The 19,933-nt window shown below is 40.0% G+C and overlaps 1 protein-coding gene across 1 annotated transcript; it reads left to right on the forward strand.

Annotated features, from left to right (window-relative positions):
• The first annotated feature begins 906 nt into the window (after window positions 1–906).
• On the forward strand, window positions 907–4,824 carry CCDC138 (coiled-coil domain containing 138). The gene is given in 3 exon segments (XM_085225293.1): window positions 907–952; window positions 1,587–1,742; window positions 4,640–4,824. Coding segments are annotated over 3 exon segments (387 nt in total).
• Window positions 4,825–19,933: the final 15,109 nt, after the last annotated feature.

A 19,933-nucleotide genomic window follows, 5' to 3' on the forward strand; every position in this document is an offset into this window, starting at 1 on the left:
TGCCTCCTTTGTAATTAGCAAGTTAACTATAATTCCTTGTTCCATTTTGTTGTAGTTGAAATATCAGTTTGTGAGGCAGAGATGTGTAAGGACATTCATAAGGTGGCACAACAAAATACATCTTCCAATAAGTGACGGTAACATAAAAAATGGATAAGGTTAGAATTGGGCAAGGTGAAAAAAATCAAGACATTAAACAGTGGAACATTATATATCTGCTAAAAATTAGAAAATGTAACTTTTAATTTTATTCATGAGTTAATTGGTTACAGTAAGAATAGATTATATTGGGGGAACACAGGCTGTTAACTGAGAGAATAAAGTTTGCTGCTAAAAATGTTGTTTGAGTTTTATGTTGTGTATGTGTTTTTCAATTTATTTGCTGTGCTTTCCTCTTCCTCTCCCCTTCTCTCTCATCTATCAGATATATTCTGCCTACAATATACCCGTTTTCCTCTTCTGTCAGAGCAAAACCATTTGTCTAAGTATAAAATAAAGCATAAGCATATTTTTTCCACTGGGAAAAATTTTCCCATTGGGAAGGGGACTGACGTAAGAGATGGAGAAATTTTGTAGGGTTCTTCCTGGATCTCAGTAAGGACAACCTGACAATAAATGACCCAGTAAAATAGTTTGGGTCTAGGATATGAAGAAGACCACAGAGAGTGAGTAAATCTCAAGTCTCTTCAGATGCTGGGAGCCTTGCATTTGTGAAGCATCGCGTCAAGCCTAGATGTATTTTCCCTGGGTCATGCAGTGCAGGTCCTGTCCATGAAGAGAAGTTCCTCCTTTTTGGTAACTCAAGGTGTTATGTAATTCGCTTATAAGAAAAGAACTCTATTAATTAAGCATGTTTTCATAAGAACTTGCTGCCTTTTTATACAAAGACAAGATCATGCATGTGGTATGAACCCCTACCAAGTAGGAGTTGCCAGCGGACTTCACAATGAGAGTAAAGATACAATAATGAAAACAAAGTAACAGTTAATAAGGCAGTATTTATCTCAGCAGTAAGATATAATAGATAATTTGTCATTTTTAAAACAGATCATTTTTAAGGAGAAGTGTAGTCAGTCTCAATTTGAGACTTTCAGCCTGTCTTTTATTTCAAATCACTTTTGCTAGCTATTTACATGTAATACTGTATATAATTCCTTTTTTTTTTTTTCCACAGAGAGGCACACATCTAATTCAAAATATTTTAATACCTATATTAGATATTAAAATATCAGCTTATGACTTATGGCAGGTGATACTGTGCTGTGCTTAAATCACTACTGCCATCTTTCTGAACATACGAAGGCTTGGAAATCAGTGTGGTGTTCAGAATCTTACTATTATGTTTTTCTTTGTTATATTAAAGATTTATAGGCACTGGTATTGGATTTGATAGTTGAGCTCAGCTGATGCATCTCCACTATTCATGTAAGCCAGTGTAAAATATCTGTGTAAGTATGTCATTATTCTACCTCAGATCTACAGGATCTATCCATTGAGCATTTGCACATGTAATCTGATAAACTTCAGGAGTATTTTGGGATTTTTGTTTGGTTTGTTTGTTTGTTTTTGCTTGTTTTCACTTGTAGTCCACTTATACAGTATTGGCACACTTCTGCCTATGGCCACGGCGCAGCTCCTGTGGATGCCATCTATGAATCCTGAACTACACATGCCCGTGGTTAGATTTATTTATCGGTCTGTTAGACAGCTAGATAATAATAATATTTCTAAGTTCTGGCATTGTAATTGCTTTGTCCCACAGAGTTCAACATACAACTCAATATTCTGCCTCTTGCCTGTCTGCTGTCTCCCTTCTTCTCCTACTAAGTCTTTTACTGCAAGTGGCTACCCAGAAAGATCATCAACAGAGAAAAGTGCTACTGTATGAGACTGGCAGTTCTTGAACTGATTGTCCATTCACATTTCACTATTAGACTCAATTAATGTAAAAAATACTTTGGACTTGAGTGCTAACTGTCTAGCTTGAAAAATGGCCTTTTTGTCCAAAGTCTTCCGAAATTCACATGCTGATGTAGTGCAGTAATGTATTTTGTTAACTGGCAAAAGCAAACAAGGTCATACTTGTGTAGAGATAACACAGTTCTGAAGGTACTGACTTTTGCTTCAGATCATGACAATTATTCCGCTTGTGCCATCTCCAGGACCATCCTGCCGTCTCTTCTCAATGGAACCTTCCTTGAAAACAGATGTAGCCTGAAAAGATGAAAAGCATTTTCTTTGAAGTGATGACAAAAATGGGCTGTTTCTCATGAGCTCTGAGTGGGGAGCATTCTATCAGAAGTGATAAAAACTCAGATTTGTAATGTGTTCCTTCAGTATCTTTTTGACATAGGGACTGCTGTTCACTTTTCTCTTAGAATCCAGAGAAAAAAACACTCAATCCATCTGGCATACAAAGATATTTTAAAATTAATTTTCAGATTAATTTTTCATAATTTAAACAAATTCTAATTTCAGTGTGACTTCTATTAAAATTTATGAGTAACACTTGATCTGAATGATACTTAAAGGTTCTTAACTTGTAAATCAAAAGATCTTATGTTGATTTCCATAATTAGCTTTCTCTTTTGACTTGTTTTAATTAAATAATAATTGCTATAAATCAATTTTGTTTATTTGTGCATAAAGAGTACCTCAGTATAAAAGCAGCCTATGTAGTTTTGAGTTAGCAAAGAAATAGGGGACGTTGTGTCAGTTACCATCATGGGCAAAACAAACTCAGCATAGGGAGAATAGTGTAATCTATGGCCTCTTGATAACAGACTAGGGCAGTGAGCACTAAATGCAGTTTTCCATTCCTCACATCTGCTCTCCCAGAGCACACCCAGTGTTGCCTATGGCTCAGGTCTGGCCAGCAATGGGTCCTTCAGTGCTTCTGGAGCTGGCTCTATCTCTGGCTCTCATCTGACTCGGGGCCATTGCTGGCTGGGCTCTGCTTGCACTGCTGCAGCCCCCCTGCTACCTGAACCCTACCACCAAAGCACAGTTTGTTAGCACTTATTTTTATGTTTTCAAAGATATTTTAAAAACACTTTGCATGTTCAGCATGATTACGACTGTGAGCGATGTAACAGGCTCAGAGATGACCCTGCGCTGAGGAGGAAGGTTGGACCCGATTATAACCTAAACCATTCCATGATTTTATCTTTCATATCTTTTATTCTCAGAATGGTTCACATTTTTAAATGTCTTTGAAAACAGAGGAATTGCTATTCCTTTTGCTAGTAACATATTGATAGAGAGGCTGCACAGAGATGTTTGTTTTCAGGATAATCTTGCAAAACCTTGCCAAAATTACAGTTCCTGCTTTGGCATCTGATTTTTTTTTCAGTCCCTTACACGAAATGCTGCATGTTTTGGAGTCACTTCTTAGAAAGCAAAGATCCACATTACAAGATTGCTACATTCTTTGGCACCTTGACACTAATCAGGGATGTCAAAGATATAAAATCCATAAATAACGAGCAACAGTCTTTTTCGTGAAGGTGATCCTTCTGGATTGGATGGATAAATACAGCAGTGTATCTTCATGCTTAACTGGCCTCTGAGGTGTTTATATTGACACTACTTGGAATAAGCACAGGATTTAAACATTACAGAAGACCACCCTGACACCATTAATGAATAAATATTATATTTTAGCTGCTGGGGGGAAGTACTTCAGTCGATATACTTTGGTGAAGCACGATGATCATTTATAAGTAGGGACCAAGTGTGTGATAAAAACGATGTAAATTGATTGCAGTACAAAAAGTAGTTACTGAAGAGACCGTAAGCAGATGAATGCTATTGATCAGAATGAACCAGTTTAGCTTCTTATGACTGCTTTTTACTGCAAGCTTATAGAAGGAAAATATATCTGTTGTTAAATGCATGTTAAAGCTTACTGTGTATGAGTTTTGATCAGTATGACCACATGGCAGTAGTGATAAAGATGCACGTTTGGCTTAAACATTTCGTTTCCCTCAAGATGTCAGAATCCAGCAGGTGGCACTGTAATTAAGCTTTTGCTACCGGATAATTTTTTCCTCTGTACTTTAAATTTCTGCATTCCAGATGATCAATGCTATTCCAGGATACTGAGAAAGATTTGACATCAGTAAATTAAGAAAATTAGATTGATTCACTTGCTATAAATTCTTTGAATAATTTACTGCACTCCAGAATGGATGACTGTATAAAATATATGCATGGAAAGTTGAACTAGATTTTTTTTATGGAAAGGGATTGGAATAGTTGGTGTCATGAAAGTCATTGCTCTTATTCAGATGGATTAACTCTTTGCTCCCTTATTAGAGGAATCCCAGCTGTTGAAACTGACACAGTCTCAAGCCATCCAGCTTGTAACTTCTTTTCTTTCTTAAGGAAGATATTGGAAAGCTTCGATGTTTTCTTCAGTGCATCAATTGTCCATTTACAACAGTTTTCTAAGCAAGAAAATTAGGCAGAGGATGTCTTTAAGAAAAATTGAAAAAAAATAGTATTAATTTCAGCCATTTCACTTTCTATTTTTAGTAGTATATATCTGCAAAAGTAATTCTGAGGATAAATGTTCACATATTGTTTAATGAAACCATAATTGTAGAAATTGTATTGCTTGTTTTCTAATCCCTTTCAGTGAGTTATCAGGCATTTCATTCCCTTCACACAGACCTGAAGATTGATGAAGGGAAGGCCTTACTTTTGGAATAGCAATGCATGCCTGTTGTACTAAGTCACTTAAATTCATACAGTGAAAGTCTGCTTTCCAGGGCTCTTGATGGACCATGGAATCTGGTACATTTGAATACATTTTTCTTTTAAATGAGGATATAAGCTTATGAAGAAAAGAAGTGAGATAAGCATAAATACTAAACAAAAATATCTTGATTCTTTTCTATAATTAACCTAACCTATCATTAGCATTCATCTGAGTCAAGTAATTCATTAGAGATATAAAGTGTATTTCTGAGCTGTCCTTCTCACTGTCAGCAACCCTGCTTTGTGTCCTGTTTGCTTTCTTATTTATTAGTGTGAATTTTTGGTTGTTACTTTTGGATTGGCTTTCCTTTATTTCATTGTTTTACTTTGCTGATGTCTTGCCAGTGAATATTTTTCTTCTGAAGTAAGACTATATCAAGGTAACCATTTTCACAAAATTATTATTACTTATTAGCAGGTAGAGATTTAAAAAAAGAAAAAGTTCATATTTTCTAATACAAATGAACAGCTGACTCCTAGATGTTTCTCCTGTAGTAATTCACTTTTCCAAGTGATACAGGCAAAGAATCAGTCCATAATCAACTGAACGAGCACAAAAGTAGTGACCCATTCCAGTGCCGAGTAGAATAAAGCTCGTGACTTTTCTTATATTAAATTTGTTCTGTCTTTAAGAACAGACCAGGAGAGGGAACAGCAGCTATTTTTAAAATATATATTGCTATTTGGGGATATTTTGTTACCATGTATTGTAGTGATAAAAATAGAAAGTGTATTTGACTAGAGATGGAATGGCACTGAGTTAGGAGATGTTTTGTGTTGAGATAAGTGGCAGAAACAAAGTTTTTTTCTTCCTTTCAACATCTTTTTCTTGACTATATAGTTATTATAGTTCTACTCTCTTTAGAGTAATAATCAAGTAATTGAGGAATAGACATGAGACCCAAGCAGGATTGGTGGTATCTGGCATTATTTGTAAGAAAAATTCTACTGACAGTACAGTAGTCATCTTGATATGTTAAATGCCTAGATTTGGAAGAATGACAAAGATATGCTGTGAGAGGTTCATGTTTTGTCATCTTGCTTCTCAGAGAAGATCCTTCTTGGGGAAGGAGGAATAGAGTTGTTTTCAATTGACTCCATGTCCAGATGGAGACCAGTCATGAGTGGTGTCCTCCAGGGGTCTGTCCTGGGACCAGCTGCTCTTCAACATCTTTATCAGTGCTATAGACAATGGGATTGAGTGCACCTTCAGCAAGTTTGCTGATGACACCAAGCTGAGTGGTACAGCTGACACAATAGAAGGAAGGGATGCCATCCGGAGGGACCTTGACAGGCTCAAGAAGTGGGCACATGAGAAACTAATGAGGTTTAACAAGGCCAAGTGTGAGGTGTGTCACTAAGTCAAGGCAATCCCAGAGATGAGTACAAACTGCAAGAACAACTCACTGAGAGCAGACCTGCAGAGAAAGACATGGGGGCCCTGACGGACAAAAAGCTGCACTTGAGCCAGCAGTGTGCACTTGCAGCCTGGAAGTCTAATGGTATTCTGGGCTGCATTAACAGAGGGGTGGCAAGCAGGAGGTGATTGTCCTCCTCTCCTCTGCCCTTCTGATGCCCCTACAAGTGTCCAAGCCTGGGGACCCCAGCACAGGAGAGATATGGAGCTGTTGGAGCAGGTCCAGAGGAAGCCACAAAGGCGATCAAAGGGCAGGAGTACCTCTCCTACAAAGAAAGGTTTAGGGAATTGGAATTGTTTAGCTTGTAGAAGAGCAGCTCTGGACAGACTTCATTGTGGCCTTCCAATACTTGAAGGGAGCTTACAAGCAGGAGAGAGTCTGACTTTTTACACAGTCTGATAGCGATAGGTCAAGGGGGAATGGCTTTAAACTAAAAGAGGGGAGATTTAGGCTAGATATTAGGAAGAACATCAACTCAGAGGGTGGCAAGGCGCTGGAACAGCCTGTCTGAAGAGGCTGCGGATGCCGCATCTCTGGAGGTATTCATGTCCAAGTTGGATGGAATCCTGGGCAGCCTGGTCGAGTGACTGACAGACCTCCCTGTAGCAGGGAGTTGGAGCTTGATGATCTTTAAGGTCCCCTCCAACCTAAGCCATTTTATGAATTGACATATGATTGGGAATTTATTTCTTAGCTATTATAGTTAGCTATAGATATTAAACTTTATGCAGTGCTTTTCTCTTTGATAGAATGAATTGCCTATAGACAAGTTATAGTCTGGTTCTGTTCTGTAGCATTTTTTTAGCAAAGTATTTGACTATTCTGACAAAACATGCACAATTGGTATACACAAACTGTACTGTAAACCTATGGTATACTTTCTGTCTATTTTGATTAGTCTCTAGTTCCTGAAAATATCTTTGGAATCTCACTGAAGAGCATGAATGTATTCAGATTGGCTTTTTGTGCATATCCTGCATTTATAGATTGGGTTGACTGTTCCCACTTCACACAGCGCCACTTCTGTGCTAAAGGCTTTTGCTCTTTGTCGGTTTTTTCATCTGACATTCTAGACTAGCAGTTGCCCACAGATATTGTTGACTTGAATGTTAGTATAACGCTTGATAAGATGTACTCAGCATCAGGAGGGTGGCACTGGGTTGTCTATTGGTGTAGCCAAATGACAAGATGTTATTTTGCCAAAAAGACAGGTTTTAAAAGATCTTCTGAACATTAAGGACTAGGAATTACTGGATCCTCATTGAATATTCAGTATAAGCACCATACTCCGAAAAAGTCAGTCTCAAGCTGACTTTGTCAATGCCAACTTGATTTTTCTTAAGCCCTATTCCCAGCAGTGTTGTGTAGCATTTTTTTTCTGGTTGTAAATCAGTGAAACTCCTGAGATAAATTAAAACCTTGAATTCAGTCCAAGGTTACTTTTTATAGATATTAAATTGTATGTCCTTGGAGAACGAAAGAGGAAAATTTGACCAAAAGATTCATCAAGTTCTCTTTGAACTCAAAAAGCCACTCAACATGTGCAAATAATTTTTAATATGTTTATTATTTTAGGCTGTAACTCACATATTGTAGTTTCTTATTAATTGTTATGTTAAATATTTTAAAATTATGTAAACATTAAATTATTTTACTTACATCTGTGTTCTTCTAAAGCATATATCCTATGCTTCATGAAAGAACATTAAAAAAAAAAAAAGGAAGTCAGTTCTTACTTATTTTCTTTACAGTGTTGCTATAAGTCAATCTGTAATTGTAATCTGTAGAATTAAAAAGTAAAATATCAAGGGAACAGATTCTACTTTATTCTAAAGTGACTAAGTCCTGGCAAGGAGGATAAAGGGGAAAAGATTATACCATATGTCCATGTTAAAAATTCATTCAGTATGGTAAGGGAATTCTTTTGATATTCAGCTGTTCTTATCCAGCTCTTACTTTACCTCTCAATTATTATTCCACCTTTCCTGAAACAGTACAGTGACTCTATTTTGATAATGAAAGGCTGTCTAGTATCACATTAATGTCTAGATATACCATTTCTGTCCATGTTAATTTGCAACAGCTTTAAACATTTCTTTGTGAGTCTTTTTTGCACAGCTTAGAGTTTCCCTCACATGACTACAAGGAAAGAACCACAATAAATGAACACTGAACATATATGCTCAAGATGAGATTTTATTTGAGCTTAAAGTGTTCTGTTTCCTGTTTTCCCTTGTTCTTGGGGGAATGGGCCTTGTTTTAATGCTACAAGTGTCAGTAATGTCTGAACTCAGAAATTTCCATTTTTTAGTTCCAGTTTTACATCTTCTGCCCAGAATAAACCCACTTATTTCATTGTTCTAGTGGCTGCATATGGAAGAAAAAAAAAAAAAGCTGTCTGTTACCAGTTTACTTTTTTCTGCACCAAGTTCTGTGACGTGATTTTTAAAATATTTTCTTTTACAGGCCTCTTACAGCCATACCTGGAAGCCTGATATAAAAAATCATAGAATCATAGAATCACAAGGTTGGAGAGGTCCTACAAGATCACCTAGTCCAAGCATACTCCTCTCACCATTGCTATCACTAAGCTACTAAACCATATCTTGTAGCTCCTCATCCAGACGCCTCTTGAACACTGCCAGGGACGGCGACTCCAGCACCTCCCTGGACAGGCCATTCCAGTGCCTGACCACTCTCTGAGAGAAAAAGTTCTTCCTTATGTCTAGTCTAAACCTCCTCTGGCACAACTTGTTGCCATTTCCTCATTTCCTCATTTGATCGTTGCCTAAGAGAAGAAGCTGACCTCCTCCTCATCCCAATCTCCCTTTGGGAAGTTGTAGAGTGTGATGAGATCTCCCTTAATTCTCATTCTGTCCAGACTGAACAATCCCAGCTCCCTCAGCCACTCCCCATAAGACTTGTGCTCCAGACTCTTCACAGCTTCATTGCCCTTTTCTTGACGTGTTCCAAGGCCTCACTGTCTTTCTCGTAGTGAAGGGCTCAAAACTGAACACAGTGCTCAAGGTGTGGCCTCACCAGAGCTGAGTACAGGGAGAAATCCTTTTTCCATACTTGTTCTGTGGTGCTTCAAAATTCCAGGCTAAATATTCCCAATATGGAGAAGCTCCTGGATATACTGCAAAACTTCTCAGGCATATAGTAATCCTTTATCGCCATTATTCTGTTGGTTGTTGCATAGGTTGATACACTTGGGAACTCTTCTCTTTCTCCTATTTCAAGAACAATTATTCCTTATATATGTAGATGGCAAGACTTGGAAGAAAACTCATCTTTTCTTTCCTCCAACCTTCAGTTTTACTGAGGAACTTTGTAAAGAATCTCTGAAAATTCTTTCTTGCATGTGACAATGAAAATTGACCAAAAAAAATTTCCACCAAAGTCACTTTATAGTCTTGAGACATTTCAGACTTTTGGGGCACGCTAAACTTTATAAAACAGGCTTCCGTTGATTATTAGTTGATGGTAACAAAGATCTTCATCGTGTCTGTGGCAGAGTATTGCTGGGTTTCATGGGTGCGTTATTAATGGGATTGTGTCATTTATAAAAGCAGGCGTATAATTTCAGCCATGGTTTACCATAGAGTTTGTTGTTCACAAAACTCTGGGATTTGTTTGATTTTCTTAGGAACAAATTGAAGTCTGGGAGAAAAAAAGTATTTTCCTGTGAAATGCCGTGGTTTAAAACATAATTTTCATCGGAAGTAATCTACAAGTAAAGTTAGCTCAGAAATCCAGATTGTTTTAAATTACTTCTTTAATTAAAAGACAACCTCACAGCTAGTGCTGTGAATCTTTGTAAGTGGATTTTAAATTAACTCTTGAAAGTAAATTCTCTATTACTGCTGTTGTAGTGTTTTATTATTATATTTGCCTTGATAGCATTCTGGATTTTCTGTATGTGTCCCATTTCTGAAATCTTGCTTCTCGCTGGGGAGATCCCGTTACAGTCTTTCCTTAAGCTGTCATTATATGATGTCTAAATACTACTTAGTCAAGGGAAAGTGTAGCACTTAATGATTTTTGCCAAGATTTTTCTCTATACATTGATAACTTTCTGCTTAGAGACAGAATTAAATGAGCTCCCAGTATAATGCTTGTCTTTCTTCATAAAGTAAGTCATTTTCTGCAAAGTCTTCACTATTCTGTTGAAACTTGTCAATTTTCAATTATCAAATGTCATTTATTTTATGTAAAATCTTTTGCAGAAGCAATAAGGTAATGTTTGAACTATTTAAATTTCACGAATTGAATAAAGAACTACAGACAACAATGGACCCAATTCATTCTTGTATCTGTACAAACCTAAATTCTATTCTGTATAATTTGGGAGTGGAGCAGAGTGGCACTCATGCTGCTGCTCCAAACATGGGTCACTAGCACTATCTTTCAATTCAATTATATATAACTTAGTTATAGTCTGAACAACTTACACAAATTTCCCATGTTGCTTGTGGAAATTACTGCCATCGATGAATTATTCAGAACCTCAGTACACTGTAAGTTACTTTGTTTCATGTAGAACCTCATTGATATTTCCTTCGTTTGTGAGTGGGAAAATGAAAAAGATAATTAGAGTTTTAATGATTAAAACCAAGTATTGATGAAATAAACTTTATATGTCAAATGAGAAAATTTCCATTGTTTTGTTTCCCAATTTCTTAGCATTTGGTTTTCTCTGTTTATAAAACATCTAGCATTTTGTCCTCCCATTTATGAACTCATGTAACTCTGTGTTGTAATATCCTTGACATCGTAAATACAAATTTTAATTTAATGTTACATTGCTATATTTTTTATTAATTTCCAAATCAATCCTCATTGGTCTCTTAGTTACCCGCATTTCTTTTCTGAGTGTGCTGAATATATATTTTTGTCTGTCACAATTCAGTGTTCAGTACTTCCACATAGGAAATGGGGTACTTTCTAAAAATTTGACCTAATTTTTCATTTCTAATCTCTGATTCGTCATTTGTACTTTAACTATGGAAACCTTAATTGTGAAATTGAAACAAGAATAAAATTATAAAAACATGCAAATATCTGTTGCATGTTACTCTTTGACTAAGACTGGAAAGAAGGCTAAGAAGAAATGGTACTATAACGATTGGAAATAATAAGCTGAAACAGAGATTTCTGGTTCTATTTCTAATTGATGATCTGCAGTAGATGAGCTAACTAATAACGATGTGTAGGTTAGTAGTGTAGATAACCTATTTTACATTTGTCATTACCAGGCAGGAGTAAGTACCAGATAAATAGTGTACAAAAATCACAGTAATTCTCCATTTGTGTTTCTAAGTATTTGCTAGACAGATTTTTCATGTCTCTTTGCTGCATTGTGTTAAACACCAAACTTGTGGGCCAGCCCAGAGTGGCTCTCTGCATGGGCCCCTACTGTGGCCTTGTTCAAACATCCCCATATGCTGCCATTCACCTGAACGATCTTGTCAGCTCCTGTTTCAACAAGTAGGATGATGTGGGGAAGGGGAACAGTGTGAAGCTATCTGCATTCTCTGCTGCCTGTTGTGGTATTGTGCTGTTGTTGGTGGGCTTTTTTTGTTTGCTTTTTTTTGGGAGGGTAGAGAAGGTGCTTTAGATTAGAGACATGTCACATGCCAGAGCATCTCAATTACATGCATGGGATCAGGAGGTCTGTGAGAGAAGGGAGATGAGGTTGCACACTGAGCCTCAGGGAGAAGAAGAAAAGGTCTCAATGCAGCTTGGCAACACTGAACAGTTTGTTCCTGGCTTACCAAGTGAGATCGCAAGAGGAGCAGGTGAGAAGGAAATCTAAGGATGGGATGGCAGAATCAGAGACTATTGCACATTTTGCTTTTCCTGAAGCTCCATAGAATCATAGAATCATAGAATCACAAGGTTGGAAAGGACCTATAAGATCATCTAGTCCAACTGTCTTCTCATTACCACTGCTACCACAATCTACTAAAGCATATCTCGCAGCTCCTCATCCAGACGCCTCTTGAACACTGCCAGGGACGGTGACTCTACCACCTCCCTGGGCAATCCATTCCAGTGCCTGACCATTCTCTGAGAGAAAAAGTTTTTCCTCGTGTCTAACCTAAACCTCCTCTGGTACAACTTGCGGCCATTTCCCCAAGTCCTGTTCGTTGCCTGGGAGAAGAGGCCAAACCCCTCTTCACCCCAACCTCCCTTCAGGAAGTTGTAGAGTGCAATGATGTCTCCACTGAGCCTCCTCTTCTCCAGACTAAACAATCCCAGCTCCCTCAGCCACTCCTCATAAGACCTGTGCTCCAGACCCCTCACCAGTTTTGTTGCCCTTCTCCGGACATGCTCCAGGGCCTCAAGTTTTTCCTGTAGTGAGGGGCCCAAAACTGAACACAGTACTCGAGATGTGGCCTCACCAGTGCTGAGTAGAGGGGGATGATGACCTCCCTGCTCCTGCTGGCCACACTATTTCTAATGCAGGCCAGGATGCCGTTGACCGTCTTGGTCACCTGGGCACACTGTCAGCTCATGTTCAGCCAAGCATCAACCAGCACCCCCAGGTCCCTTTCCTCTTCACAATCATCCAGCCACTCGTCCCCAAGCCTATGATGCTGCATGAGGTTGTTGTGGTCAAAATGCAAGACCCGACACTTGGCCTTGTTGAACCTCATCCCATTCACTTCAGCCCAGCGATCCAGCTTATCTAGACCCCTCTGTAGGACCTCCGTACCCTCAGGCAGATCCACACCACCTCCCAGCTTGGTGTCATCTGCAAATTTACTGAGGGTGCACTCAATCCCCTCATCTAGGTCGTCAATAAATATATTAAACAAGATGGGCCCCAGTACCGACCCCTGGGGGACACCACTCGTAATGGGTTGCCAGCTGGACTTAACTCATTAACCACTACCTGTTGGGCACGGCCCTTCTAGCCAGTTCCTTCTCCAAAGAAGCGTATATTTGTCCAGACCACAGGCAGCCAGTTTCCCCAGCAGAAGCCTGTGAGAGACCGTGTCAAAGGCTTTACTGAAGTCTAGGTAGACTACATCAACAGCCGTTCCCTCATCTACCAGACTGGTCACCCAGTCATAGAAGGAGATGAGGTTGGTCAAGCACGACCTGCCTTTCACGAACCCATGCTGGCTGGGCCTGATCCCCTGGATACCACGCATGTGCTGTGCAACCTCACCCAAGATGATTTGCTCCATTACTTTCCCCGGTACCTAGGTCAGGCTAACATGCCTATAGTTCCCCGGATCCTCCTTACGGCCCTTCTTGAAGATGGGAGTCACATTAGCAAGCCTCCAATCCTCTGGGGCCTCTCCAGTTAACCAGGAGTGCTGATAGATGGCCAAGAGCGGCGCGGCAATCACCCCCACCAGCTCCCTCAGCACCTGAGGGTGTAGCCCATCTGGTCCCATGGACTTGTGGCAGTCCAGATGGAGGAGGAGCTCTCCATCTCCATAAATGAAACCAGTGCAAAGTGCTGTTAAAATCTGAACTGTAAATTAAATGTGGTAGAGGAACTGTTAGGTCAAGGCTTGAACTGGTGAATGAGCACATGGTGAAGGGGTGTGGCTGGCCCAGGGAGCACAGGCAAATTGTTTGCATCTGTGATCCCCACATGACCAGATGGTGTTGGTCCATGGTGGAGACATCCTGGGCTCATACAAGGGCCTGCCATGGAAGGGTGAGTATCTTTTGGATCTTGGCTGCTTCCTGAGGAGATGTGCTGTACAGAGAGCCCCTTCACAGCTGGGTGAGTTCTGCTCTTCTTTCTGTATATGACTATTGGTCCACATGTGAATACTTTGCCTGGTATCACTAAGAATGTGTTAGAAACAGTTTTGCTTCTTGATAAGCAGAGTAAATGCGTAATTCTATCCCCAGTGTTTTCATGTGCCTCTCAGTGGATCTTTCATCCTTTTTTGATAGACTTCAACCTGAAAAATGCTGTAGTCAGATAAAGTATAATTTTCTGCTAGATAGCTCAGTTTAGATTTATCTGTTCCCAGATGGAACCTAAGTTTCCTGTGGGTTGTTTTTGTTTTATTTATTTATTTGTAGTGTTTGAGTACTGCAATATGAGCATAAGGTTCTACTACTCTGTTCTTCTGGAAGATCATCTTCAACAAGGGATGTTTGCAAAAGGTAAGAGTAACTAGCTATTTCCAGTGGTTTTGGATTTCCTAAAGAAATATGGTTTATGTGATCATGGTCTGCCTGCATTCCCCAAAAGGGGTGCCCTGTCATGAATATGCCAGCTGCTTCCAGCTAGGCTTGGTGGCAGAATATCAGTTTGCACTGACTTTTGAGAGAGACCAAAAGATGAGGACTCTTGCATTTTCCAGCAGTAGATAGCAGATCAGCCAGAACACGCAGCTTCAGACCAACTCTAGCCTGCTGTGTCTTGCATGTATGAAGGTCTTCAGAAACAATTAACTTCATGCTGTTGATGGTAGAAAGCTTCTGGTAGCCACAGCTTGTTGCTTCAAAGGAAGATAAAGAATTGACTCCAAATTTATGGCTTGTATCAATGTTTTACTTACCATACCAGATTTAAAAGGAGCTGCAAGCAGAGACCATGATTCAGAGGTGCTTCACCTAAAAGCAAAATGGCTTCAGGATTGATGGTCTGATGGAAAGCACTTATCTCCACAGTAGCATACTTAAATTTAGTCTAGAGAATGTGCAAACTTGGTTTATGAAATACTATGGTAAATCTTCACTTTGCTAATTTTAGAGGAACTACAATGGCAGAGCACTGACCCACTGGAAAAATTACAGTATTCACTGTTTTAGAACTTGCAGAAGGCACTGTAAAAGGAATAGTGCTGTGCTCCTCCCTTTGATGTCCCCTGGAGAAATGCTGTGATAGATAAAGCAGCTTTATGTTGCACTGACTCTTGTAATGTGTTCCACCCCAACCACTACTGTCCTCTGTCTGAAATAGAGGTGTTTGAGGTCAATGGAAGTCGGTAGTGCTGTTTTCTCAATGTGGACTGAATAATAGGGCTGTTTTTCTTGCATGAATATATTTGAATCAAAAGTCAGTAGATCCATGATGTAACAAGACATTCTGATCCCCAAAGTCACAGCTAGAGAATTAAATTAAAATCATAAAATAGTTTGGGTTGGAAGAGATTTTTTAAGATCCTAGTTGCAAATCCCCTGCCCTAGGCAGGGATACCTCCCTGTAGACCAGGCTGCTCACAGCTCAATGCAGCCTTGCCTTGAATACTTCCAGGGAGAGGGCATTAGAGAAAAGCTGTTCTAGAAATCAGAAATCATTTTTACTTATTTAATTCAGAAACTATACTTTCTGTGCCCTCCCCATTACACAAGGATAGTTAGCTAGATCCCAAGGAATGCCTCCCTCAGCGTACCACATCTCTGATTGCTGCAGCTTAGCAGAGAAGCTCTGGTAGGTGCACAGCACTGGGGCACTGAGTTTGGTATACTGTAGTGGTGGAAGCACAGCAAAGCCAGAATTCCTGCTAATGAGGTAACTCTAAGATCATCTTCAGTTCCATGAAATGGCAGCCTCAGTGAGTTCAGCTATAGGGAAAGAAACAAACCTGTGATCCTGCTTACAAGGAAATTAAAAAAAATAAAAAAGCACCAAGTGGCCTAAGATTTTCAGAGGGGAACATAGTATTCCACCCGCACAACAAAACTTGGGAGAAATAATATGCCTTTGAAGACGGTCAGAGAGGATTAATACTGCCAGACTGGTTTTGTTCTGCAGAAGGAGCAGTATTCTAGCATGTGGAAAGTAAGAAATGCATATCATTGGAACTTCTTTGTTGCATGATCTTTCCCAAAAAGTCACAGTTGGATGTCCTCCTGGTTTCTGTTGAAGCAGGACTGATCCATTTTTGCAGCAACCTTAACACCAGGGCTGCATTCCAGAATCAGAAGCCTTGCTGTCCTTCCTTCCTGTTTCAGTTTCAGCCTTTCTGTTTATCTGCCCTTAGGGTGCCTTATTCCTGATTTACTTCTGTATGGCAGGTTAAGCCAGGAAGCTGTTGTATATTCCACGACTCTGCCTTGCAGTACAGACCTGAGCCCTACCATGGACTTGTTTAGAGCAGCCTCTTCCATCAGCTACAAAAAAAGAATTCTCCCCTCTTTTTCTTTTTTTTTTTTGCCCTCCCTTTTATTTACCCCCTCTTTTAAAGTGACAAATGAGATACCTGTGTAAGGACTCCTTGCTGATGTATTTTGCAGCAGGACACAAAGGTTCCTTATCATTTGTCCTCAGTGTAAGCACTCATATGCTCTAGTTTCACAGAACGCTGGCGGAAAGGAGTCAACATCTTTCTGTCCTTGAAGAGTGGTTGATAATGATAAATTAGTGCCTGAGGTACTCAGCACTGTGCATCGTAAATTGTATCACTACAAATAATCAGAGGACTTATTTGGATGTGGGGGAGGCAGAATATATTCGCGATAATACGTGTCTGGAACTGGATATAGGCTGAGATGGTGCATTCTTACCTTGTTTATATTAATATATTTACTATACAATTCAATGGGAAGCCTATTCAGTACATCACAGGGGCACAAGCTCTCTCAGCTTCCTGCTCTCATAGAAGAGCATACAGGTTGCTAGCACAGGAGGGACTTCTGCATATACGAGCATCTTGATTTACCCCTGGGTCACAAGTGTCACATAGAACAGCAAGGGTTTTTCCCCACCTCTTAAATATGCCTCCCTAGTAACAGAGAGGGGCTCCTAAATCTGGTGTTCACTGAGGAGAAATGAATGGAGAGATGTAGAACGTCTCCTGCTGAAAGCAGCATGCCTTCTCAGGTGATCCTTCAGTGCTGGGCTTTCTCCATTTTGGTCCTGGAGAATGGATTCGTGACTTCATTTACTGAATATGGAGGCAGTCTGCCACGGTTGCTTTATGCTCCAAAATGGAGACCTGACCTTCTTTCTGTTGTTTCTGTCATTGCACCAGGACCACCATGTTCTACATGCTATGCAGAGAGCACTTCCTGAACACAACGAAGATTAGAGAGAGTCTGCAATGCCAGGCATGTTTCTCTAAACAAAGCATGAGATTATGCTTTCAGACTGGGATTGGTGGGATAGGTCTTGCTGGGTGACAGTTTTATTCAAACTTCCAGGCATGATTAAATTTGATCTGTATCGGTGTAAAAATATTGGCTTGACTAACTCATGAAATATCACTGTACTTGATATTGTAATGTAAGTCACCAACCCTTTCCCTTAAGTCTGATCCTTGAATATTAGATTAAAAAGCTCAGACTAAAATATCAAGTTGTCCAGAAAGTGCTGTCGGTGCTGGAGTTTTTCAAGAGTTATTTTATTGTCTTCACACCAAAATCAGGATTGTAATTTTGGACTGAATTCTTGTTCTGTGCTTCTTGAGATGATAAAGAAGTTAATACTTCACTATGGTAGTGCTGTCAATCATAGCTTTGCTCTGACTTTCTATCAGCTATATTGTAAATAGTAAGAACTTTAATTTCTCCAGCACTGTGTAATAACCTTAAGTACACCTTAAGCTTACATCTGATTCAATAATTTCCCCAAACAACACTAATTAACATAATTAACATAAGCCATTTCAGAAACATTCCTGATCTTAAATAGTGAGACCTGAAATATACTGATCACCTGGAGGGGGAGGGGGTGGGGCTCAGGCTCATCTAACCTTTGGCATCTATGGAATAAATGTTTACAATGAAGCTTACTGTGCTAAGTTCTCTTTAGTAGAAGATGAATCCCACTGCAGACACCTGCACTTGCACAGGTATATCCCAGTGTGCTGGAAGCACTACACAAGAAGGAAAAATTGAAGCAAAATGGAAAAACTGACACAAAGAATGACATCCCAGAGTAGCTCTTGTCATTTAACTATTACATTTTCTTATTCTCATAAAATCACAGAATAGTTTGGGTTGGAAGGAACCTCACAGCTCACCTAGCCCCATGCCCTGCCGTGAGCAGGCCTGTCCCCCACCAGCTCAGGCTGCCCAGGACACCATCCAACCTGGCCTTGAGCATCTCCAGGGATGGGGCACCACAGCTTTTCTGGGCAGCTGTGCCAGCACCTCACCGCCCACTCAGTAAAGAATTTCTTTCTAACATCTAACTTACTTTTCTCTCTTTCAGTTTAAAGCCACTTCCCCCTTGTTCTAACACTATCAGACTGTGTAAGAAGTCAATCTCACTTTAAGTACTGGAATGCTGCCATGAGGTCTCCCTAGAGCCTCCTCCAGGCTAAACAAGCCACCTCCTTCAATCTTTCTTTGTACCAGAAGTTCTGCAGCCAAAGAGAAACTTTGTGGCTGTCTCAAGACCTGCTCCAACAGCTCCACATACCTCCTGCGCTGGGGCCCCAGGCCTGGGTGCAGTACTCCAGATGGAGCCTCACAAGGACAGAAGAGAGGGAGACCATAACCTCCCCCTGTCTGCTGGCCACCCCTTTGTTGATGCAGCCCAGCATATCTTCGGCCTTCAGGGTTGGAAGAGCACACTGTGAGTTCATGTTCAGCTTTCTGTCCATCAGAACAGCCAAGACCTTCTCTGCAGGGCTGCTCTCAATGAGTTTTTCTCCCAGTCTGTACTTGTGTCTGTAATTGTCTTGACCTGAGGGCAATGCCTTGCACTTCGCCTTGTTAAATCTCATTAGTTTCTCATGTTCCCACTTCTCAAGTACATCCTGATCCCTCTTAGTGGCATCTCTTTCCTTCTGTTGTGTCAACTGCACCACTCAGCTTGGGTGTCATCAGCAAACTTGCAGAGGATACACTCAATCTCCTTGTCTATGTCATTGGCAAAGATGTTGGAGAGGGCTCCTGAAGGACACTGCTTATAACTAGCTTCTATATGTACATAGAGCCATCGACAACAACCCTCTGGCTACAACTATACAACCAGTTCTTTATCAATCAAGTAGTCCAGTCTTCAAATCCGTATCTCTCCAATTTAGAGATAAAGTTGTGGTGTGGGACCATGTAAAAAGCCTTGCAGAATTCCAGGTAGACAACATCGGGTGCCTTCCCTTTGTCTACTGATGCTGTCACTCTATTGTAAAAGACCACCTTTTTGTTTAATTATACAGTGAAAGAACATGGGTGTTTTACCCAGATCCAAGTTTGAGCTCTGTCAAGTTAAAGTACAGAAGTACGCTGAAGCCAAGAATGGTCAGGCCCTTCAGACATCTGCATCTTCAGCAGGAGCAGCACATGCTGCTCTAACTCCTACATGTCTAGTGCAGGGAGTGAAAAAACAGCTAGGTGAAACTCCAAACATCATTTTCTCCTGACTATCTGGCAAACTCCAAGCTTTTGTTGCAGTTCCTGGAGTCTTTCTCTTCTTTAATAGTTGGCAGAACAAGAATGTATTCATCATGCTGAAACCAGAAATGAACCTGAATAAACAAAGCACCAAACTGTTTTTTAAGCAGAACTGTGTTGATTCCTTTTAGAAAAATGTTTAATTTGTTTAATTTATTTTGACAGTCTCAGATTAATCATCAGTGCCAGGAGGAGATGTAGCTCAGTGCTGGTTTCTGTAGATGCTGCATTTCTCTTAGTGGTCTGCACAATGCAAGCATAGGACTGGATGAATACCGTTGTTCTGCCATGCAGTAAAAGCTTCCAGGTAAAGTCTCTGATAATGCTTCATAGAACTGCTAATTTAGGGACACACAATGAAAATGTTAATTAGAGAGCATTGCTATTGTGCGATTACTCCTTAGTCTCCCCGTCTGTACTACCTCTTG

Source organism: Meleagris gallopavo, chromosome 1 (assembly GCF_905368555.1).
Source record: "Meleagris gallopavo chromosome 1, MGAL_WU_HG_1.1, whole genome shotgun sequence".
Classification (NCBI taxonomy): Eukaryota; Metazoa; Chordata; class Aves; order Galliformes; family Phasianidae; genus Meleagris; species Meleagris gallopavo.